Below are 24,522 nucleotides of genomic sequence, written 5' to 3'. Positions count from 1 at the left end.
AACAACATTTAAGTTAATCTACACTGCGCAAAGTTTACATGCAGAGAAGAGCATATACACTTTACGAGTTACATAGTCATGCATGTTTAGAGGTTGCACTCTGTTATTCTTCAGCCAGACACATATAAGTTTTAACATTTGTTTAGTATTAGTAACTGAAAAATGTCCTTGCATGCTGAACTGTCAACATTTCACACTAAAACTACTAATACTACCTATGGATATTGGAAACAGCATCTCTGCTATTTGCTCACTACAGACTACATTTTCCCCAACATATTTTGCATATTGTGTAAAGAAACATGACAAGAAATTTAACCATTAATCTTATTTTACCTCCTTTCATCTTCATAAAAGCTGCCTCATGAAAAATATAACCCGTTAAGATTTGTTTTTTTAATAAGATCACTTTTTACATGTTAAGACAGTAACCATTCTGTTGCATATGTTTCAAGTGTATTTGATGCCTGTAGTGATGTGATGCGCATGATGAAGTCTTAAGGCAATGTAAGGAGCGATGTGAGGTTAGACAGGGAACGCCACAAAAATTTGTTTCTAAAAACAACATTTCTTTTCTTTGCAACTTTGATATGTCAGTAGACATCAGAGACCCATCACTCCAGGGTAGGAGCCACAATGTCAAGAAGAGGCACAAGGAATGAAATTGACAGACAGCTGTTTAAAGTTTCACTGACTTGTTTGTAGCACAAGATTTGGTGCTAAAAAGCTGTGTGGATGTTAGAGTGAGAAGAGGATATATATTTTTCAAGCAGTTTAAGAAGGAATTAAAGATAATGATGGCATTCCTCTATCTTTTTCTTTTTTTATATTTATAAAAATCCTCAGAAAAATCTCAAAACAACAATGAATTTAATCTGCTAGAGGCATTGTCTGTGAAGCTTAATTCTGGTATAGCATATGCATCCATTATATAGATCTTAATTCATGCCAAAAACTGTAAAAGGAGCCTTTCACCTGTACAATGACCATTTGAATATTACTTAGTGACCACATTTTACCTTGAATTTTTGACTTTGTTCATCGTGTATGACTCCACAATGAAAGGAGAATTCAAAAAAGGCTAACAGTCTCCATGAAATGACCCTTCACTTAGTCCCGCCCCTAGAAGCAGACTGGCCAATCATTACATAGCATCAGGCTGGCTTGTTTAACAACAACACAGCTGTGCTCCGTTGTCTTTAATGTAATCGTTTCAGATTTCCTTCATTTTCAGGCTGGTTTTGTGGATTTGGAGCTAAATGTTGTGCTTGGGGCACATCATGTATTGATGATACTCATTACCTGGAGAGGTTGGAAAAAGATATGTACGTTTCTTCCCTGTTCCAAAACCAAAATCAAACCCTGTAAAGTGTAGGGTTAGCGAGCTAGCTACTGACGATATAGCCTACTGAATGTATACACATGATGCTTTTGCTTTTTAACAGTGAAAAAAAAGACTGAAACCTGCTGTACAGGAACCAGTGAAGGGAAACAGGGAAACTTTGCTGATATTCAACCAGCTATGTGTCATCACATTGTGCGTGGATGAACGTTGTTTGACTTCCCCTGGAGATCCCTGCTCATCTGGTGGTGGAGGTCCGGATGCGAGCAATGGCACGGGTGCGAAGCCAAACACTGCTCATCTGCACACAGTGCGATGCCACAAAGCTGGTTCAATATTGGTGAAGTTTCCCTTTATATTCATTGTTTTCTGTGGCAATCTGCAGTGATGTGGTGGTTCACTTTTACTCTGTGATCTGTAGCCTATAGTTCGGCTTTAGCTTCTAACTATCTTTATATTTTTAACCTGTTGTTGCTGCTGAGTCAGTTTGTCATCCTGGATATATCCTTCAATAGCATTTTTTAGACTCCTCTGTCTGGTTCTCTCTGGAATCACTATTTTGTTTTTCCAAAAATATGATAATATTTCTTCAGGGAGTGCAGTTAGTTACAGCGTGGGCTCCATGCTTACTCCGACAGCTTGTCGGACCATCACAAAGGGGCGGGGTTTATCGGAGGGTCAATTGAAGTAAGCAGGGATGGTGTCTAACAAAAACAAAACAGTATCAAAAATACTGTATGTTTACAAACTCTCACTCAACTTGTGCAGTATAATCCAAATCTCCTTTATCCAGTCATATGCTCACTACTTTAAACTGAGTAGAAGGTTGCGTGTTGTATGGTAGCCTCAGTCGCCAGTGTGTGAATGGGTGAATGTGTTTCTGTAGTGTAAAGTGTTTTGAGTGGTCAGAACACTAGAAAGGTGCTACACAAGTGCAAGTCCGTTTACCATATACCATTTAAAACATAGTGAGTTGTAGTATTGTCATATTTTGTCTTGAAAACGTGTTTTTCTTTACTTTAAAAAACATATTATTTTTGTCCGTCCATCCATCCATCCATCCATCCATCCATCCATCCATCCATCCATTTTCATCCGCTTATCTGTGGCTGGGTTGTGGGGGCAGCAGGCTGAGCAAAGCACCCCAGACATCCTTCTCCCCAGCAACACTTTCCAGCTCCTCCTGGGGGACCCCAAGGCTTTCCCAGGCCAGACGAGATATGTAATCCCTCCAGCGTATTCTGGGTCCGCCTGGGGCCTCCTACCAGTGGGACGTGCCCAGAACACCTCCAGCGGGAGGCGCCCAGGAGGCATCCTGATCAGATGCCCGAGCCACCCCAGCTGACCCCTTTCAACGCGAAGGAACAGTGGCTCTACTCCGAGCTCCCTCTGGATGTCCAAGCTCCTCACCCTATCTCTAAGGCTGAGCCCAGCCACCCCACGGAGGAAACTAATTTCCACCGCTTGTATCCGCGATCTCATTCTTCGGTCACTACCCAGAGTTCATGACCATAGGTTAGAGTTGGGACGTATAGATGGACCAGTAAATTGAAAGCTTTGCTTTCTGGCTCAGCTCCCTCTTCACCACGACGTACCGGCGCAGCACCCGTATCACTGCAGAAGCGGCACCGACCCGCCGATCCATCTCACGCTCCAGTCTACCCTCACTCAAGATACTTGAACTCCCTTGCTTGAGGCAATAACTCTCCCCCAACCTGGAGAGGGCAAACCACCAGTTTCCGACAGAGGACCATGGCCTCAGACTTGGAGGTACTGACTCTCAGAGCTGGTCCACTGTTCCGCGGCCAGGATGGAATCTGCATTGCTCCTCCTGAATCTGAGGTTCGACAATCGGTCAGAGCCTCGTTTCCAGCACCCTGGAGTAAACTTTACCCGGGTCACTGAGCAGTGTGATACCCTGATAGTTGGAGCACACCCTCTGGTCCCCTTTTTTGAAGATGGGGAACATCACCCCGGTCTGCCACTCTGCAGGCACCATACCGACCTCCATGCGACACTGAACAGGCGTGTCAGCCAAGACAGCCTAACAGTGCCCTGTAGGGCTGTCTTTTCATTGTATGCTTTAGTATCTTATTTAGTATCTTTTATATTTGTCCCATCATATTGATTTCACACACTGATGACAAAGTTAGATGTCAGTGTCAGTGAAGTTATCTTTTCTTTTCAGAAATTGTTTTTTCAAAGGCTTCAGTGCTGTCACAATATTGCCTGAGCACATGAAACAAATCCCAAAGACATGATAAATGAATGGAGAACATTGTGGGGGGAAAAAGACAGTGAAGGATAATCATTGGGAACTGGGGAAGATAAAGTCTGATTAAACCTTAAGTTTATTTGAGACTAATCAGACTAGTTGATGTGCAGCTAAGTGTGTATGTTTTCCCTCTCTTTTCATTATCTTACACACTGTGTGTGTCTCACTTTTACTCTGGCGTGCTTGGTTTCCTCATCTCCTTGTCTCCACTTTCTCTCACCTGATATCATTTTCTTCATTCTCTTTTTCTTTCCCTCTCTGCTTCTCTCTTGGACTCTGTGTCACAGGAGAAGAGATGAAGAGGATTGGCCTCTGGTTTTAGCTGTAAGCCATCACTACCTGTGGGAGAGGGATCACAGAAAGAAAGGGGTGGGGGGGTTGAAATGGAAAGATACAGTGATCATTATCTGATTCTTGTGTGTGTCTGTGTGTGTGTTGGTGGTTGTGATTATTCCAGGGTCTGCTCAGAGAGCCGGGGGAAGTGTGGGAGCAGCGCGTGCATTGTCCTGACCTGACGTTACGTCTGCAGACCTCTTACACACACCTAGAGGAGGCCCAGAATCAGCTTCACCAACACGAGGTCATCAGACTCCCCGCTGGCACATTGTAAGCATACTACGCAGACACATAATACATGCAGATACACACACACACACACACACACACACACACACACACACATACACACACACACACTCACACAACATGACTACAAAAGCATTCACAATCCCACACACAAAAACACCAGAAGTGTTTGATAAATGTTTTTTTTCTGTCATATACACTAAGGAATACACTCTTGTGAAAGCATACATGAGTGGACACATGTATATTGTATTTACTCAACACAATCACAGGCAAATTCATGCGACATTAAGCAGCAAATGGACACATCCTTGTTACAAAAACTAATGTGTATATGCCAGGAGATTATTGTAAGACTGCTTCAGACCGGGTTTATTATAAACAGTCTCTTCCTGCTTTATTTCAAAGCTTTTATTAGTTTTAATTAGGAATTGTGTATGTATATGTGTGTGTGTGTGTGTGTGTGTGTGTGTGTGTGTGCGTGTATGTCTGTGCTAAAACACTTGGCTACAACCTCATCACCACTCACAGGCTAATCCACTCAATCGTGTGTGTGTGTGTGTGTGTGTGTGTGCATGCGTGCGTGCGTGTGAAGCACTGTTATTAACCCTCTGTTTGATCTGTCTCACACAATACTTTCCCTGACTACAGTATAATATAAGACCACCCAGTTTTCTCATCACTCCAACCCTCTTTAGTCTTGTGTCCCACTGCAATCAAATAACTAAATAGAATTTTTTTAATGTCCAAGTAAAGCAAAAGTAAATTTGTGTTATAAGTTTGTCTCACTACAGAAAAATGTGTCACCGGATACCCAGCCAAATTTGAATGATTAAAAAAAAAGCCAAGTATATTAAATTAGGTTTCAAAATTGTGAAAAATTATTAGTGCTTTCTACTGAGAAACACGGAGGGTGTGTTTGCTGAAGGAGCTGAAATGAAGAACAAGCTGCTGCAAATTGACCAACTCACATTAGCAGCTAACCAAGTCACAATTTCAGGCCTGCCAGTTTTCCCCTTTGTCTTGTCAGTATATTTTGTGTTGTTTTTGTGTTAGATAAAATTGTCTGCAGTATGGATTCATGCTCATCCTAACCACTGTTTTATATTTTACTAATGACTAACCTGAGTTTAACTGTGACCTTTTTGACATTTAACTTTTTGTTGTTTGCTGCCATTCGACAACCAGAGGAACAGGAAGTATGCCCCACCATCTGAACCACAGCAACAATTCCTTAACTCAGCCAGCCTACACCAAGAGCGTCAGATAGGAGATTACACACTGACTTCAAGAGGAGGTAGGTTGAAAACTGCAAACACAAACACTATTATTAGTATTATTATTATTATTCTTTTTTTTTTATCATTATACCTACTATGTACCTAAATTAAGTCATCTTTGGAGACCACACACCCACCTGGCCATCATGCCGTGCAGAGATGCATACTGTAGGTGATGAATCCTTCCTTTTCTGACGGGCCTTCAAACACACACATACACAGAGACCCACACTTAAAGCCATGTGTATCACACAGGATAATGAAGATGTGGTAAACCTTCTTATGATCCATTTATGGGTCCCAGACTGATACTACACGTGGTCAATGTTGTTCACCAAAGACTTGGTTAACCAAACACATTGCCTCAAAAAAGCAATTATACAAGATCATGTATAAATGTATCTTTCTACCTAACAGTGTTATTGTGTTTCACTTCATTCAAAGAGGTTGCTGCTATATTCAACATGACTGTATAGGATACATTTTTTTTTATGTCACCTCATATTAATACAACAACTTGAACTGTACAATCCACAGTCAAATGACCCTGAGATTGAGAAGAGTAAAAAATATGGTTGAAACAGAAAGAACATTTTGTAATCCTATATAATTTTATAGGGATCATACAGTTATTATAGAAACCCACGTTCACCCTTTGACATCAAAGTCATTCAGTGCCAGACCTGTGTTAAACCCCGGTGCAGAGCAGGGACATAAGGCCAGGTCAGGCGACACCTCTCGGCCCATGCAGACTGATGGCAGTCATGGGTATAACCGTGGGGTTACCTGGGTTTTAGTCTGAAGGTATTATTGTCTAAAAGAACAGAGGGAAAACAGAGATGCTGTGCAGCCTAACCCTTTCAACTTGAGTTGCACAAATTTGTCAAAAGTGACAGCAATTTAATAAATCGCCGCTCTCCATCACACGCGTATGCACACCCACCCACACACATACACACAATTCCCAGTTATGCCCTCCAATGCCCCCTCTCCATGTATACGTAAATGAGGTGTATGCATGGGTATATGTGTGTGTGTGTGTGTGTGTGTGTGTGTGAGAGTATGCTGGAGAGAGAATGTGTGTGCGTGGGCCCTGCGGTCTGGTCTAGGCATTAGGTAATTGACTGTGTCTTTGCTCAAGGCCTTTCATGGATCACCGTCCTTTATTAGCTCACTTCCCAGCACACACACATATACACACACGCACACACACACACACACAAAGTTCCCAGCAGCTCCACCCCAACCTCTTACCCCCCACCACCAGCACCCAGACCCAATTGCCCGGAAACAAGGAGTGAAACAAGAGAGAGAGAAGAGCAAGGGAAGACAGAGAGAGCAGCGACAGGGGAATGAACTAACACGGCCCCAGGAAGTGGAGATAAATAAGTATGGGGAGTGGGCGAGTGAATAGGGTCTCCTGCAGCTGACAACAGGGGCCCGGGGAGTAATCAGTTTTGCTCGGTGCAGCTATGCTAAATTTGTAAAATACAGTATTGATGGGAAGCTTGTAGGGCCTTTTGTGTTTGTGCATGTGTGGAATATCAAGATTTTATTGAGCTCACCATTTAAATTAGAGACCTTACACACAGACATTGGCTAAAGCTGAGACGCATTGCAGACCACAAGACAAGCGTCAACCGTCATTGTGCCCTCCCTATTTCCAGCAAACCAAAAACAACAAATAAACTGTATGGTTTGTGAAACATCATAGCTAGACATTATGATGATATATATTGTGAGATGATAGGAATGTGTCTACCAGTTGATATTTTGACGTGTGTATGTCATCAGGTCATCCTTCCATGTTGGTGGTGGGCTTGTGCTTGTTGGTTAGTGCCTTAGGTACAAAAAATGTATCTCAAACAAAAACACATATGCCTATTTCGGCCTTCAGATGTAGCTGCAGAGTGAGTGCTCTTTGTTTTCACGCTGCTCTGTGGTACAGGCAGCTATGGACCTAGACCCAGGGTGAGTCTGCGTGAGATGGATGTGTCAGCTGGTCGTGAGGCTCACCTCTTCTCACAGCACAAAGCCTCAGGACAACCCTCACACAATCCAGTTAGTCAGACAAAAAACAAAACTACATCAACTACTGCACAACTACCACAAAAATCCAAAACAAACTTCACTGCTATTTGACCCTGAACAGACGGTACACGATGGCAAACTATCTAACAGCTGTGACAGATCAGAAACTGAGAAAGACACTGACTATGTACAGACTCAGTGATCACAGCCTGGTCATAGAGACCAGCAGACACAGACCTGGCTGCTTAGAGAAGACAGGCTGTGTCAGGTCTGTCCTCGGATGGAGACAGAGCAACATTTCCTGCTACAATGTGGCACATATGAAGACATCAGAACAAAGTTCTTCACAAAAATTAAATGTGAACTCCAAGATTTTGATTCACTCTCTGACCAGACTAAAATACAACATCTGCTGGAGAAAATAGTGTCAGAGCCATAGATGCAGCCATATGTCAATGCATGTCACAGGCTAAAAGACAACCAACACAACAATATATAGTTTATCTCATCACAGATCACACTCCTTTAAAATGTATGTCTATGCACTTGTAATAATACATTGTTGTTAATTGTTTCTGAATTCCCACTGTTCTAAATTGTGTCAAATGTCATGCCAATAAAGCTTTTTGGACTGATTTGGAGGCAGCCACCTGGAGAAAGAGAGGCTTTGCCCAGTGAGGCTCCGAGATAATGTTTTCGTCTACAGTCTGCTTAGAGGTGGTGATTTTACAGCTCATAGCAGTTTAATATGATGCAGTCTCCAGCTTTTGTTTGATATCTAGTGTCAGCAAAAAATCTTGTTGCACATTTCCGATAAGTCGTTAATGTGGTTAGCATGTATTAGCTCGGAGGGCTAACTTGGCTTGTTTATGTTGTTATGTGAACGTCACCCTTAATGTTCAGCCAAACCCTGTTCAAACTCTCACACTGCGAATAGTTGTATATTCCTATTGAACAGCCTAATGCGAACTGACTGACATAATTCAGGTATAGTCGGGTACAGCTCAAACATACACACATGCACATGCATACACAAATGCATGCATGGACATGCACACACACATACATACCATCCAGACACACATTTATACATGCTGGCTAAACTTGACCTTCCTTTTCTCTGTGATAATGCTGCTGCTGCTTGGCAGGATGTTGCTGAAGAAGATGATTAAGATAGTGGTGCCTGCTCTCAGCCCAGCCGTGTCATACTGCTGTCACTCAGAGCACATCAGACCTCAGATTCCCCCCCTTTCGTCTCTGTCTGATGCTTCATCTTTCTGTATATCTCTCTCTACCTCTATTTACTCTCTCTTTCTTCTCTCGCTCTGTGGTAATTAGTGCATTAGTCCTATCGTTGGCATCACCCCCAGCTACAGCAGCAGCCAGCAGAGCTTCGTGTCACAGCTCAGAGGGCCAATGGAGTGGACAGCTCAACCCTGGTACTCATCATCTTCATACCGTGCCCGGCCAGCCTCCCCCCAGCCACATTATCTAGCTATGTTATCCAGCCATGCTCCTAATTATTTTCAAACCCTAGCCACAGCCCTCTCACCCAGCCTCTGCCACATTACCTAGCCCTGTTTGTAATCATCACCCTAAGCCTTGCTTCAGCCCTCTACATAGCCTGAAGCCTCATCATTAACATAGCCCAGTTTTTTTCCTAGATCCAGACCACGGCTCTCTGGCTTGACCATCACAGCTCTTGGCAGTATGCACACAGCATCCTCAATCCAAACCAAGGCCTAGAAATAGCCCACGACTCCTGGACCTTTATTTACCTTAGCCATCTGTGTCACTGTAAGAAAATCTATCCATGCAAATGTAGTCCTGACTGTCAGAAAACACACATCTACACATAATTATATAGATGTCAGTCCCCACCTTTTCAAGAGCTCAATGGCCCCAGCTGAGGCAAGGAGGGGCTGTGATGGTAGCCCTTTCTCCAGCTCCTGTGTGCCCTTGCCTTGACTTCTCGGGGTACCAGCTTAAGATGAGCTTCATAGACCTCAGACCCTCCTCTGCAGCTCTGTCCTTTAGTCATTTACATCCCTCATCTCTTACTGAACTCTCTCGAAGCACCATATTTCAACACCAGCCTGAAATTGAGAGCTCTCTTGATAATTGTAGCCTCTACTTTACTGTTTGTGTCTAATAACTCTGTCATACCATCACAGTGATGCTGGTTAAACTTGCATTTGTTGTCAACCCACATGGGTCGTCATGCATCATCTAATCGGATCTATAGGCCTCCTCCACATCAGAGTAGAATGCAGATTTCACTCTACGCTTGTTTGAAAGGACGGTGCTCTCTTAAGGTGATTACATTCCTCACTCAAAGATAGCATGAATATGAACTGTTTGTGATCAAGAAAGGCTAGGAAAGGCCAGGTCTTGTAAGTGAGTGCCTAAACTTCTTATAGTTACAACATTTAATACAGCCAGCAATGTAAAATTCATTGCAAGATACACCAGCTAAATGCACCAGCAAAGCCTAATTTCAAATGCAGATACGGGAAAGCCCTCTCTCTCCATGCTAATTTTGTGGTTGTGTTATTAGCCATGTCACCAGCGGTACTGCCTGTAACCATAGAGGAAAGCTAATTAGGAGGCTACGTGCTAATCAAGTACACTACAGTGAGTGGTCACGTCTGTGTCTGTCTGCGCTCCGAGCCTTTCTTTCCCCTCGCATTAGACTGACACCCGTCACAACTTTCAAAAGCTAGTGTCTGATCAGAACCAACACACACTGATACACACCAGAACACACATTTCCACATCCTGCTTTCCTGAACACATACACAGACATATACAATCCACATGCACACAAATAAATACATGCATATACACAGACCCTTGCCGAAAGCCTACCCACTCATACACTTTAATGTTGCAGCTGCATTGTCCTCGTGACTTCCTCTCGCCACAACACACTCTCCTCCCAAATACTCTGGTGTGTTTTTTTTATTATCATTATGGTATTGTGGGTGCAAAGCTTCAGGCAACGGGGACAGGAAAAGTGTGTCTACACACACACACACACACACACACACACACACACACACACACACGCTCGCTCACTCTTAATGGCCTCAGCCATAATGTATCACCATGATGCATACAGCTGATGTATGAGGGATCTTTTTAATGGGAACAGTATTCATTAGCAATTAATACCCAAACCGAAATAGGCCACAACTAGAGACAATGGGATTAGGTGGGGCAGCAAATGTGTGAACTCATATGTGTCTACCTTTTATGTGTGTGTCTCTGTGTATGTATTTCCTGCGTTATCACGTCAATCCATCTCTCTTGCTCTGCTGCATTAGTGTCCAGGTTACTGCGGTGAGAAAGAAAGAACGCTAATTCTCCATAACCATTTTACGGCATGTGTAAAACTCTGCAGCCCCTTCATTTGCACAGCCGTAAAACATTCCCCCCGCCACACTCCTTCCTACTCAGGACCTCAGATTTATCAATTAACCCAACACTTTGCTTCCATTACGGTGGCATTTTGCACTGCGAGACCTGCATACAGAGTAACGATGAGGGCCCGAGTGCACACAGCATGATATTAAATGGACAGTCTCAATTAAATGATTAGCAATCATATTTTGGTGTGACTTAAGAGAATGAATGACATTAGACTTATTATTTATGTCCAGAGCTGTTGGACCTGACTTGACCAGATTAACTCAGGTCACTTCAGGCCAGTTTTTTAACTTAATCGAATGAATTTATGTCAAGCTCCTGTTTAAAAGTAATAAATAAAAACGGTGTCGGCAATTTATTATTAAAAATAGTCATAACTTCTATAGTGGGTTCAGATTTGCTTCTTTAGGCCTGAATGCAACCCTCAGGCCTACTTTAAATCAAGGCCTTGTCACACCAAGTTTGAAACAAATTTATAGTCCATAAGCTGGGAAAAAAAATCAACCACCCCCACCAAAAAAAAAGCACACGTGAACTAGGGCTGGGCAATATATCTATATTATATCAAGATTTGATACTAGATACAGTCTTAGATTTTAGATGTCGTAATATTGTAAGTGTTGTCTTTTCCTGGTTTTCAAGTTTTTACAGTAAAGTGATATAATTTTCTGAACTCACCAGACTGTCTAGCTGCTCTAATATTTGCCTTTTTAAAAATCTCATTGTATAAAATATTTTGTGAAAGCAGCAATAGTCATTGTTGTTGTAATATTAATCGATTGGTCAAAAATATTGTGATAGTCGGTTTTCTCTATACCGCCCAGCCCTAACATGAACCTTTAGAAATTATGGGGCTTTTATTTTGAGTAATTTTCAAGCTAAGTGGCAGGGCTAGACAAGTATGAAGGCATACTTTGCACATCTTTTTCCAAACAGGTGTGTAGCAGAGGGATGAGCAGAATGAAACTTGTAGAAAAAACTCCTGCACACTGTCTAACTTGCAAAAATGAGGATTTTAATGGTGCAGCGTTTTGGTGACTAAACCTTTATCAGGCAAACAGTGTTGCTGTGTGGCTGTTTGCCTGATGAAGGTCTAGTCATCAAAATGTTGCAGCATTAAAATCCTCATTTTGTGGGGGAGTTTTTTCTACAAGCGCTAGTCAAGTGAAATTGGTCATTCAGAAAAATTTTAGTCCTTAAATTATAGCATCAAGTTAACATGACTTGAGCACCACAATTCAGCAGGAAATTATGTGGTTTATATGTAACTATGCTTTAGAAAGAAAGACCGTGTCAATTATTGTGATATCCATCTTAAAATATAACTTTTTTTTCATTCATTCATTCATCTTCTAACTGCTTCATCCTCTTGAGGGTCGCGGGGGGGCTGGAGCCTATCCCAGCTGACATCGGGCGAGAGGCAGGGTACACCCTGGACAGGTTGCCAGACTATCGCAGGGCTGATACATGGAGAGAAACAACCATTCACGCTCACATTCACACCTACGGACAATTTTAGAGTTATCAATTAACCTAGTCCCCAATCTGCATGTCTTTGGACTGTGGGAGGAAGCCGGAGTACCCGAAGAGAACCCATGCTGACACGGGGAGAACATGCAAACTCCACACAGAAGGGCTCCCACGCCATAACTTTTTTTTTTTTTTTTTTAATATATCTTTTTATTGAATTTCTTGAGCAACAATACAAATACAGATCAGTAGTACACATCTCTGCAAGAGACAACCAGTGTGACCTAAGCGTCGAAGAAACAAGAGTAACATGGCAATTGGAACTTCATGTGATACAACAGTATTCGTATAGTGCCTATAACCCTCTGTCAAAAATAACAGAAACAACTCGCTTCTGGTTCGGTGACAGTGTAAGGAATTGGTCAATTTCGGCTTCAGGTGGGCGATTGGGAAAATGCGGAAATTGTTTCTGCACAAAATGTCTGATTTGGAAAAAACGAAAAAGGTGAGTGTTGGTAAAGTAATGAGACCATTAGCAGCCCAAAAACGAAAAGCAGGATCTGAAAGAGAGGGGGGGAAGATATGGTTATTTAAGATTGGAGCACAGGTCGAAGCCCTGTGGAGTCCATAATGTTTCCAGAATTGGAGCCAGATCTTAATAGCGTCAGAGACAACAGGGTTGTTGGAGATGTTTGACAAATTAACAGGGAGTTGTGAGCATATTACAGAAGAGAGTGAGCTTTTGGATGAAGAGAGCTCTATGTGGACCCAGGGGGGGCAGTCAGTGAGTGAATTACAGTTAAGCCAAAAAAGGAGTTTTGCGATGTTACAGGCCCAGTAGTATTGATGAAAGTTTGGAAGGGTGAGGCCGCCTTCCGATTTTGGCAACTGAAGAATTGTTCTTTTGAGACGGGCAGGTTTGTTGTTCCAAAGAAAGGAACTCAGGAGACGATCTAGTTTGACAAAAAATGTTTTGTTTATAAAGACTGGAATGTGCTGGAAAAGGTACAAAAGTTTAGGCAAAATAATCATTTTTATCAAGTTAGTACGGCCAGCAACTGATAAAGGGAGGGAGGCCCATCGGGATAAATCAAGCTTACATTTGTCCAGTAATGGCTGAAAATTTTTGCAAAATAAATCCTTGAAAGAGTTTGTTACATGTATCCCCAAGTACCTGAATCCTCCAGAGGCCACCTTAAAGGGAAAAGCAGTCAAAGAGACAGTCTTTGCCAGAGGATTTACTAGAAATAATTCACTCTTTTGGAGATTTAATTTATAGCCGGATAACTTGCTGAAGCCAGCAAGTGTATCTAATATTGTGGGGAGCGAAGAAAGCGGGTTAGAGATGTATAATAAGAGGTCATCCGCGTAGAGTGAAAGTTTATGAACTCTACCATGGCGAACAATGCCTTCAAATTTGACGTTGCTGCGAAGCCAGATGGCCAGAGGTTCGATGGCTAAATTGAATAATAGGGGAGAGAGGGGGCAGCCTTGACGCGTACCACGCTGAAGAGGAAAAGGTTTTGAAAAGTTACCGTTAGTACGTACCACTGCAGTTGGGGATGCATATAAAAGCCGAATCCAGGATATGAACTTTGGATGAAAGCCGAATTTTTCTAGAATGAAAAAAAATATAACTATTTTAAGTGAACTGCAGTTGCTAAACACAAGCCGCAAGACAACACAACACCTAGCAGAGCAGAATGAATTGTAACACACTTTAAAATTCAAAAGTATATTGCATTATAGAAAGATTAAGTAGAGATGCTTATGTTTTGCAAAGTGCTGGTGTCAGTCTAAATGCATCTTGCCAAGTATTGCCAATATTCCAGTCATAAATGGTAATTATATAGTTAGGGCTTTAGAGAAAGGGCATTTTAAAGAAAAAAAAAACGAGCAACTCACCCAATTTAAATGAGGTCAGTAACCTATATTTAATTAATACTCACTGTTTGTTAGCATTAGTTTCAGCAGACAACAAAAGAAAATAAAAGATACCTACTGTATAAAATGCATTGTCATCATGCTTATTCTGAGGCAAATGGAGATGGGAGATTGCTCTCAGGTTTATTTAGATAGTTTCCTCACCATGTATACATGGATGTAAGAGAAAGCAGGCAGACAAGCAGGATAAGGATGTCTGTGCTTTTAATGGACTGCCTGTCCCTGTGCAGATATGCTCCACTGAACCATACTGTATGTAGTGTGGTATAATCACTGCCTTTCTCTATCTCTATCTCCTGCCATCACTCTTTCTTTCCCTTGCTGTCTTGTTTATTTTCACACTTGTTCTCTTTTTCCTCTGTCCTCTTCATCTGCAGTACCTAGCTGCAACTTTTTCCTGCCCCCCACCCCCACCCCCTTTCTCACAAACTGTGTGTTGTGGGTGTGTGTGCTATCAAATAGCTGAGTGCACAATACACACACACACACACATGCATACTTGAGGAACATGACAGCCCTATCATACAGCAGTGTGTTGGTGATAGAAGTCAACCCTGGCTGTGAAATGCAAATGGTTGAAATGAAGGTATGGTGTAGATGGATGCAGAGGATGCAGCAGACAGGACACATAGACTTACATGTGTGTTTTGCATTCAAAAGAGCAAAAGAATACATTTTCTAATAGCAGGTAGAAGATGTGTTTTGATTCTCGTACATTGCCTGTTTCCTCTTTTGCATGTTCTGTTTCTCCTGAGGAGTTCCCTCTTGTTGCTTTTTCTCCTTGTCTGTCCATCTATCTCATTTCTCAGATGAAAGACGTGTCTCCTGGAGATACAGGCTGTGCATGCGTGAAGGCACGTGTCTTTGTGGGTTTTTTCAATATGTTAGCGATTCATATATTTTGTTTCGTACACTTGATAAGAAGCCTGATGTTTATGTGGGAGCCATGCCTTTACCTATGCCATTAGATGGTTGATATATGTGCATGCCCGTGTGTGTCTTATTGCAGGCTCATATGCTCACCAGCCAGCACAGGGAGCATGTGAGGGGGGCTGGGGTTGGCGATGGTATCTGGAAAGGGAAGCAATCACAAACACTTAAACCTGCAAATGGCCTTGATGTCCTGTGCTAAGCAGTCTGTGTTGACTGATGAGCCTGTTAACCCTGGCTGAAACAACTCCAGCACAGGGGATTAGACATCAACGCTGGTCCCGGCTGTTCCTGGCCCATTTTGCATGGGAATTGTGCATATTTAATCTAAGGTGTGCTGAGGTGCAAAGACAAGCCCCCCTCTTCTCCGTTTCTCATTATAGATGTGTAATAGCACCCTGAGGCTGGGGGCCTTAATTCACCAGCCCCGGCCCCAGTCTTAATCTTACTCTCAGTCTCAGCCCCCACCCTGCCTCAGTGCGTACTCTCAACCCAAATCAGTCCTAGTCCCTAGCTCTCTTCCCAAGATTTGTCTCTCTTAGTCCTATCTTACATTGTGCGTTAGCCTAAACCATGCAATTCCTGAGGTGAAGCCTTTTTACCTTTCTAAGCGCAAGTTAAGACAGAAAGCAGCCCAGTCTTAAAACAACGCAAGGGGCTACACTTGCGAGAGAGTGGTATCGATGAGACAGTGATATGATCCAAGAAGGCCGGTTAGTACATCTAGGAGTTTAAAACCTTACCAGAAAACAAAACACTGCACTGTGGTCCATTTCCAATTCTGGAAAGTTATTAGTTATTTATCTTTTTTGGCACAGTGATTACCTGGTAAACAGACAAAATGCTGCATTTACATTATTTTCATTACATTGGACAGTCCTGCACCATGCCAGATTACGCTGCCTTGCATTGCAGCAAAAGTTCTTCATGCTCAACCTCCTTTATGAGTTCTAGTGCTCTGCTCTACTTTACCCTGGCAAACTCTCTAGAGGGTAGAGCTGAACCTGACATGAAAATTCATGGCTGAGCAGAGAAGTATACTATGCCCAAAACTGAGTTAATCTATTTGTAAGAAAAAAGGTCCAACGAATATGCACTTATATTTGCGCTGAAGTGATACATTGATACGTTTATTTTTACGTTGTTTTTTTACACTCATTCATGCTGTACATTTCTCCTTGATTTGCCAACTCTTCTTGCTGTTGTACCTGCAAGGCCAAAACTGCTGAGGCCTTTTCAGAAACTAACATTGGAGGATGGAGATAAAATGCATGCAGGCAGCAATAGGGTTTGGTAGGTAAATCATAGCGCAGTAGTCAGACCCAGCTCATTTCTGGTAATGTTGAAGGAACATGGTCGTGTTTCTTAGCTTTGTAAGAGCACTACAAAACTCACAACACAACTCAAGACAGTGAGGTCAGTTATGTCAATAAAGATGGTTAGATTTTTAAAGTTATTCTGTTGAAGGCAACATTTCTACATGGTGGTGATTCATGTATGAGAGAGTTTCCCTGATTATTACTGTAATTTATTACTTTTTTCCACCACATACAGACACATGTCAGCTGCAGCTGCTCATTCCTTCATTAGTTGTGTCCTCGTATGGACATGCTGCTGCTTTTTGTTGAAATGGTTTCTTTGTTTCTTCATGTTGCATTAGTTGGGAATTCTGCATCCGTTCCCTGATTAATGCGATTGAGTGTCAATGACAAGAGCTCTCTGAAGCATCTATCCATCTAATTCCATCTATCACTCCATCTCTCTCTCTCTGTCCTCTCATCCCCCTCTAATCCAGCCAGCACTTCTCTGCAGGACAGATCAATTAATGTGTCTTCTCGTTTACTCGTTCCTTTTACCCTTATCTTTTTTTCCCTCTTACTTTTCTTCATATTCCTCTTCAGACGATTTTCTCATGCATCTCTCATGCATCATATTACTACCTTATGAGAGAAAAGTATGTGTGGACTGAGTGTGTGTGTGTATGTGTATGTGCATGTACGTAGTTTCAAGAGGGACCTCATGCTGTGTGTGTAATTTCTTGTTTGTACATGGTCCCGAGCATCTTTGACCACTGCAGAGCAGGGGAGAGATGTTTAGAGAGACAGAGAGGTTGAACAAGACAAAAAAAGATTGAGAGAAAAGGAAAGAGAGGGGGGAGAGGGGAAAAACAGGATGATAACAAAAGCAGCTCGGATTTCACAGACCCATATTTCATCAATCATGTGAATAAGTCGTGGTGATTATGCATGGCGGTGGCAGGCCGAGGGGGGGCTGATTACCATACACCATAAAGGCTGCTTTCTTATCTCACACACACTGATTAGTTTCTGTCTGCAGATAGCCTCTCACTCTTCGCTCTTTTTTTTACCCACACACACCTACACAGACACTCGTGGGGTGCATCTATCTCTGGCATACACACACATTCTTTACATGTGTGTGCGCGCGCACACACACACACACCGATGCTAAAATTCCAGGTAACTGGAATTTACCTTGTGAGAGTAGGCCAACCTCCAGAGCCAGATGAGAAAGGTTTATGGAGCCTCTCATTGCTAACTGGTTTTATGTAATCAGGACTCATTGTATGTCAGAGATGGATTTAAGTTCTGAATGGTACAAATGACAACAAAGGGTTTTTTAGGACCCAACATGGAAGCATTGTGACAAGAAAGCAGAGTTTTGCTTAAGTGTTTTGAGATTTGTGCAGTTTACCTAGGCAAATAATAAAGCAGGAAGTGGCAGGTTGCTGACATGGTTAGACAAGTTTCAAGACTCTCTGCAAAGCTCCTTTTCCACTGCACAAAAATCCCACTAACACCTGCCAACATCTGGGTTTTGTATTTAACGGGAAAGGGTACAATCGGCATTAACTCCTGGGGTTCGGCTCCAGCTCCGTTTGGCACCAATTGGCAGTGATGGAAATACAACACCCAGGTGTTTAAGGCAATTTGATACAATGACGCACTGCCACAAAATACTGTCTGTATCTGTCCAAGCAGCACGAGAACATTAGTCTGCACTGAGTGGAAAAAGAAACTGAAAAAGTAACAGATATATATACAAAAGTACCAACCGCAACATTTTCACTGGCCACTATGCACTTTCTACTGTTTACTAACCTGTTTTCCAGTGTGTTTGTGATGTTAAACGTAACAAACCAGTAAAAAAGGAAACAACTAACAAATGGAAAGGCATACTTGCCTATAACAGAGTCATGTACACAGCTCTGGTCTGCTAGTCTACTGTGAAAACAGTCTTACACCTATTTTTGAAGGTTTTCCCATGTTTAAAAAATCCTTGCATAAACACTTTATGGTGGAAAAAAGGGGTACAAGTTGAAACAAGGTCTAATGTGCCACCATACTACTATGAAAAATAGCACCAATAAAATTTCTAAAAGGTTCCTTTTTTCCTCGTGCAGTTGCATGAAAACCAATGTCTTGCAAGCGTTCTATTGTCTTTGTAGAAATTATTAAATATCCACAATAAAAAAGACCATTGTTCTGTATCTTCAAATAAGATTGTTTCGAAAAAGGAGAGGTGTTGTTTTCACAATAGGCCTTTTACACCTTTGCGGCCAAAATTTATACGAACATATATGTTGTTGACTTTTGCTTTGCTTTACTTTTTTGGTGGACTGATTGGTCACTAGGAAATAGAAACCAAAGTGTCTTCCTATCGTATCCTTAGGCTGAAATAATTTGGCCCTGTTTTGGTGCTGTGGGTCATTTTCCTGGACCTACGGCCTTTACGAGAGAGAGGAAGCAGGCGGGCTGAGGAGGTGAGGCTGGGGCAAAATTAGCTACGTATGAAAGGCCTCGCTTTGTGTCTCAACCAGGGAATTAGAAATTACTCCTTTCTCTTGTGCTCCCCTCTCTCTCTTGCTCTGATATATAATGTAAACTCATTTAGTAACCATGCTCGAGCTGCGTTGCACTGTCTGAGTGTCTGCATGTGAGAAGTGCGCCTGGGACGCATTAGGGCCTCCTGACAGGGGCCTGGGTGAAATAAGTGAAATTAATGGAGCTCCTTTCATGTCGGACAAGGCCGCAGCACCCCTTTCACGCCGCGTACAGTCACAGAAAAGTCAATACTTTTTTATTACTCCTCGCTTGCCCTACATTCCCCGCTACAAGTGCTCTGCTCGCTAATTGGTTTCAGTTTGCAGAGAAAGAGAGAGAGAAATGGGAGAGAAAGAGAGGGAGAGGACTCTATCCCAAAGAACACTGAAGCAAATAAATCAATCTCATATTTTTTCTCCCCGCTGTCTTTTTTCATTGAGTAACATCATGGCAGAGAGAGGGAGAGATGAGAGGGAGAAATGGAGGAGAGAGGGAGAGGGTAAATGGTTGGTTAGAGCACGCCTGGTCCCCAGGGAGCATAATGATATCTGGGAGCCTGTTAATGGAGACGAGTGGTTAAAGTGGTCTGGGGCCCGGGCCAGGTCACCCCTGGGAGCTTCTAACCAGCAACCTCACCTCAGTTGGCTGCTTGCGCTCTGGGCTCAGAGGCACAATGGAGCATCCCACCAAAATATAATTTCAGGCAAACGCTTTGATAGATTTACAGAAAATGACATTCAGCTCAATCATGTGTGGTTGCAGGTGTGAGAATCAGTCTTAAAATGCATTGAGGCCTCTTTGGCGATTGTTTGCATGGTGCTTCTCAAACCTTGCTGCGCTTATGTCGTCCTACATGTCAAATTACCAGAAATATTGTCTTGTATTATGGCATGTGCATTGTCTGTACACGTAATGGACGCAGCTATCATGACGTAACTCATTGGTTTGTTGACTCCCATTTTGAAGCCTCAAGTTTGGCATTTCGATCTTCGCCATCTTGGAGCCAGTAGTGACCGTATTTGGACAAGAGGCTGGCGCTGTGGTGGACTGAGAGGTGGATCTGAATGAGAAGCCAAGGACACTATCAACAGACAGCCTGTCCCTCAAAGAATGAACCAAAACCATTTTGTACCAGGGTGTTAACATGTAAACGTGTTTATTTCTGCTGTAAAGTTGGGCATTTTTAACATGAGTGTCTATGGGGATTGATTGATTTCTGGAGCCAGCCTCAAGTGGATTTTCAACGAACTGCAGTTTTTGGCACTTCCATGTTGGCTTCAGTTTTCAGTCCTGGAGGTTTCCACTTGGGCACACGATGCTGAGTGAACACACTTTATTTTTTCTACTGAAATAAGAATGTTCTGTAGCAGTAATTCAAAACGGCAAAGGTGCACATACACCTTGTTCAGGATTTGGAATTTGAATACTGTAGAAACTTTATAACTGTGTGTGCCTACATTTCTGCAAATATAGCCCGTGTGTGTGTGTGTGTGTGTGTGTGTGTGTGTGTGTGCGTGCACACCGTATGTATGTGTCCTGTCTGGCAGTATGCTGTTCACTGTTGTGCTAAGCTTAAGTGGCAGTGGGGTTAGCCTCTTTCAGAAACAGCACAGCCACAAATTGATGTGACACTTTGAACCCCCTCCCTCCCTCCATCGCCGCCAGCCCACCATCTCCCACACACACACACACACACACACACACACTCACACACACCAGCCTCCAGTTAAAAGGAGGTCCCACCAGTCTCGTTTTCTTTCTGCGTCCCAGCTTTCACAGCTCTGGAGTGTGGGCTAGGGTAGGTTTTAGGGGTTGGAGCGTGTGTGTATGTGTGTGCGTGCGAGCGTGTGCGTATGTGTGTGAAGGAGCTGTCACACAGGGCTGGCATCACCATCCAGTTTGCCATCTCTTCCTCAGCTTGACAAGTCCCTGCTCCCTACCCCATGGCTAACACACACACATACACACACACACACACACACACACACACACACACACACGCACACTTGTGCCATCTCTCTGTCTCTCTCTCTTTCCTCTGTCACACACACATATGATATGTGAACACACCAATCACCAACTCACATGCACAGTTTGAATGCATACAATGAATACATTTATAAGCACACACCCACACGTCTCCAGGTGCACATGTGGCCACATGCTGCAAATTACACAATGAATGGGTTTGACAAAACATGCAGCACGCTCGTGACACTGTGACAGAAACACATCACATCACATAATTGTTACTGAAAAGTGTAGCTGAATTTATACTGGAATTTGCTCAACTCTTGTATGTTAGAGTTTCTGTTTGTGTGGCATCGCAGTGTGGTGTGTGCATGTGTGTGTGCAATTGTGTGAGATCTTCTCCGCAGTTGTTGGCGTCAGATCACGGAGGGGTTCTGTTTGTTACAAGGACAGGCTTGTCCCCGCCCCCAGGCGTCGGCATTACGATGATTGTCATGGCGATGGAGTGTGAGTGACAGGCGGGATCACATGTGGTAGCCGGGGAGCAGGAAGCCCGAACCGCCCCAGTCCCTGACATTAGTTTGTCCTTCATCAAAACTTTACACTCGTTTATAACTACTCACTCCCTCTGTTGCAAAATCTCTCTCATTTGCTTCTTTTTTTACCATCTGTCTCTCTCATGTACTGATCTCTCTTTCTCTCTTTTATTTCTATTTCTCCGGCTCTTTCTCTCTCATTTACATTTTGTTTAATACTCCACTCTCTCTCCTGTCTCTCTCTCTCTCTGCCTCTCATTTACTTCACAGTTTTTCTCTGGCTGTCTTCATCCAGTGCCGAGCTGAAGATACTTTTTTTTTTTGACATCACATTGCTCTCTAGGTAATCCAAGTAATTGGTTAAAAGGGCAAATTGAAGAACAGGTTGTATCATTACACACAAACGCACACACACATGCACAGTGCATTCCCCGAGCACTCTAGCTGGTTATAAAAGCGGGCTCCGAAACACCTATGGAACAACAAAGTGTGTGTGTGCGCGCATGTGTGCGCACAAGCATTTTTATCCATGTGGGTTTGCCTCTGCAGTTTTTATTTGTCAGAATGTATGCGTTGATGCAAACTTGTGTGTGTGTGTGTGTGTGTATACACAGATGCACGTGTATGTGTGTGTTTTGGTGAGAGAGCGAGAGCTTTTTGTGCATCGCAGCAGAAAAGGAGGTCAGGGTTTGCACGGATACTCGGGTATTCATCATTAGCCTGCTGCCGCTGCCGGTAATGTTGCCCGTTACAACCGTGATTAAGAGCCCCGCTTAGTTCCAGCAGCCGGTGCAGACGCACAAACACACACAAATACACACTCGTATGTGGTACTGACTACATCTCTGGTTCTCTGTAGTTTTACAGAAAACTCTCTCTTTTACACCATTGCCCAGTGCGGTCTGCGTTCATGTGAGTGTGTGTGTGTTTGTTGTTTGGGGGCTGTGCTGTACATGGTCTCTAACTGCGAGGAGGCTTCAGGGCCTGATGAGAAACCTGTCACAGTCATTCATGAAAAGAGCAATTCACTGCTACACACACACCCACACACACCCACACACACACACACACACACACACACACACACACACACACATAGCAGGAGGCTGCACATGGTCTTGGTGAGTGTGTTTATGAATCATAATGGATGGATGTACACCTTCATCTCTGTTTATAAACGCTGGTAAACTGTCATGGCAGTCTAGTGTCATTCAGCAATCACTGGATGATGTTATTTTTGTTGAGAAGTAGATGAAGAAAGTCAGTGGAAAGCCATGTTTGGCTTTCTGCCCTTAACCAAATGTGATCATATCACACAACAACACGTTGCATCCTGTCAACTCTAATTTTTAGTGACCTATCAGACTGCAGTATGTTATCCGTATGTAAATACAGCAGGTGAGATCAACAGCCACTGAATAAACGTAAATAAAAGACAGTCTTCTGTCAGGTCATCCCCTAATTGTCTTGGGTCTGTGATTAGCTTGCACAAGAGATGTGAAAAATGAAAAAGGACACATTAGAAGTGGGTGAACGCTGGTGTTTCGGTTTAACCATCTACTTGCCTCATGTGTGAAATGTGAGTTTTTAACTTAATCAAGGCAAAGCAGACATAATGATCCTCCTTTTCTGTTTTTCCCATTTTTTTCTCTCCATCCCTCCTCCTCGTGTCCTCTCTGCCTTGCCTCTCCTCCTCTCCAGCCATTCAAGACAGTGTTCGCCAACTACGACGTCTTTGATGAGTGTGCTCATCTGTTCTCCAAGGCAGGCAGCATTATGTGACACACCTCCTCCTGGCCTGAGAAGATTAAGAGAAGTACAAATAAAGATTGCTTATTGCATTTCTTATATTGTGTTTAGTTCAGTGCCTGATGGTTCATGTGAACATTTTCTTCTGTTGAGTCTTTAAATTTAGTGTTGCCGCCTAATACGTCATATGTATAGTTCAACTTGTGTATAAGTAAGAGTCACTCGTTGGGTTTCCATCCAAATGTAGTGCCGGTTTAACTGAATTTTCAGAAAATTAGCAAAAGAAAATGTACATTTATGTGCTTTTCCACCTTCTACTGTTTATGGAAATACTGGAAGTTAGTTTATTGAGATAAGCAAACCGGTAGGTGGGACTGATTCTCCAGTCAGACACCACTGCAGAATAGGGTGCAACAAGATGAAGTAATTTGGAGAGCGCCAGTCAAACCTCAGACAAAGGAAAACAGTGGATGTATAATAACAGAGAGCAGACTGGAAATAGAGAGTTTTGAGCAACTAATACTTAGCTATGTGCTCTCGGAAGAGTTCTGGTAACAGCCTTGTGTGCATACATAAGTGTGTTAAAGACCATCCAGAAACAACAAAGAGAGCTTGCAGTGGCCTGTGTAATGACGGTAATGTTACATCATCAACTATTTAATGAATCTGTTTCCATTGCACTTAGTTGCTTTTACTTTTTAATGACAGACCAACTTTTCCACCTCCCACAAGTTTTGCAGCAGTGGAAAAGATGTGAAACAGTTCTCCTGTGTAGGGCTGCGCCCCAATAATCGACCAAACATTTGTCGGCCAGAAAGGTCATTAGTTGGCAAGATTTCAACAGTCGCTTAGTCGCAGAAAAAAACAATACCAAAAAAAAAAACAAGAAGTGAAACTCTATTAGGAGCTGCACCTTGTGAAAATAAATCAAAACCTATATGACTGGACCATGTGGCAATTTAATTTGAAAGGACAGACACAAGAAGTGGCCTTGCTCAGCAGTCAGACAGGAGTCACTTTACAAACCAAATACAGTCGACAGATATCGTTCCTTTCCTCTGTAAATATTCAGTCTGATAAATACGGAAAAGTTGATCACGTTAGTGCAGGGCTACCCAGAGGGTAGAGGGCTTTA

General features: G+C 42.8%; 1 protein-coding gene across 1 annotated transcript in view; it reads left to right on the top strand.

The window, feature by feature from the left end:
• spata17 (spermatogenesis associated 17) overlaps positions 1-23,725 on the top strand; it is a 48,341-nt gene extending 24,616 nt beyond the window's left edge. Inside the window, exons 8-10 of the mRNA XM_049602105.1 lie at positions 4,075-4,223; positions 5,391-5,499; positions 23,340-23,725. Coding sequence (XP_049458062.1) covers positions 4,075-4,223; positions 5,391-5,472 — 231 coding nt within the window. The 3' untranslated portion in view covers positions 5,473-5,499; positions 23,340-23,725. The remainder of the gene's footprint in view (positions 1-4,074; positions 4,224-5,390; positions 5,500-23,339) is intronic.
• The last annotated feature ends 797 nt before the right edge of the window (positions 23,726-24,522 follow it).

Source organism: Epinephelus fuscoguttatus, linkage group LG2 (assembly GCF_011397635.1).
Source record: "Epinephelus fuscoguttatus linkage group LG2, E.fuscoguttatus.final_Chr_v1".
NCBI classification, from domain to species: domain Eukaryota; kingdom Metazoa; phylum Chordata; class Actinopteri; order Perciformes; family Serranidae; genus Epinephelus; species Epinephelus fuscoguttatus.
The sequence above is the reverse complement of the archived record's forward strand: the minus strand, read 5'-3'. Positions and strand labels throughout refer to the sequence as shown.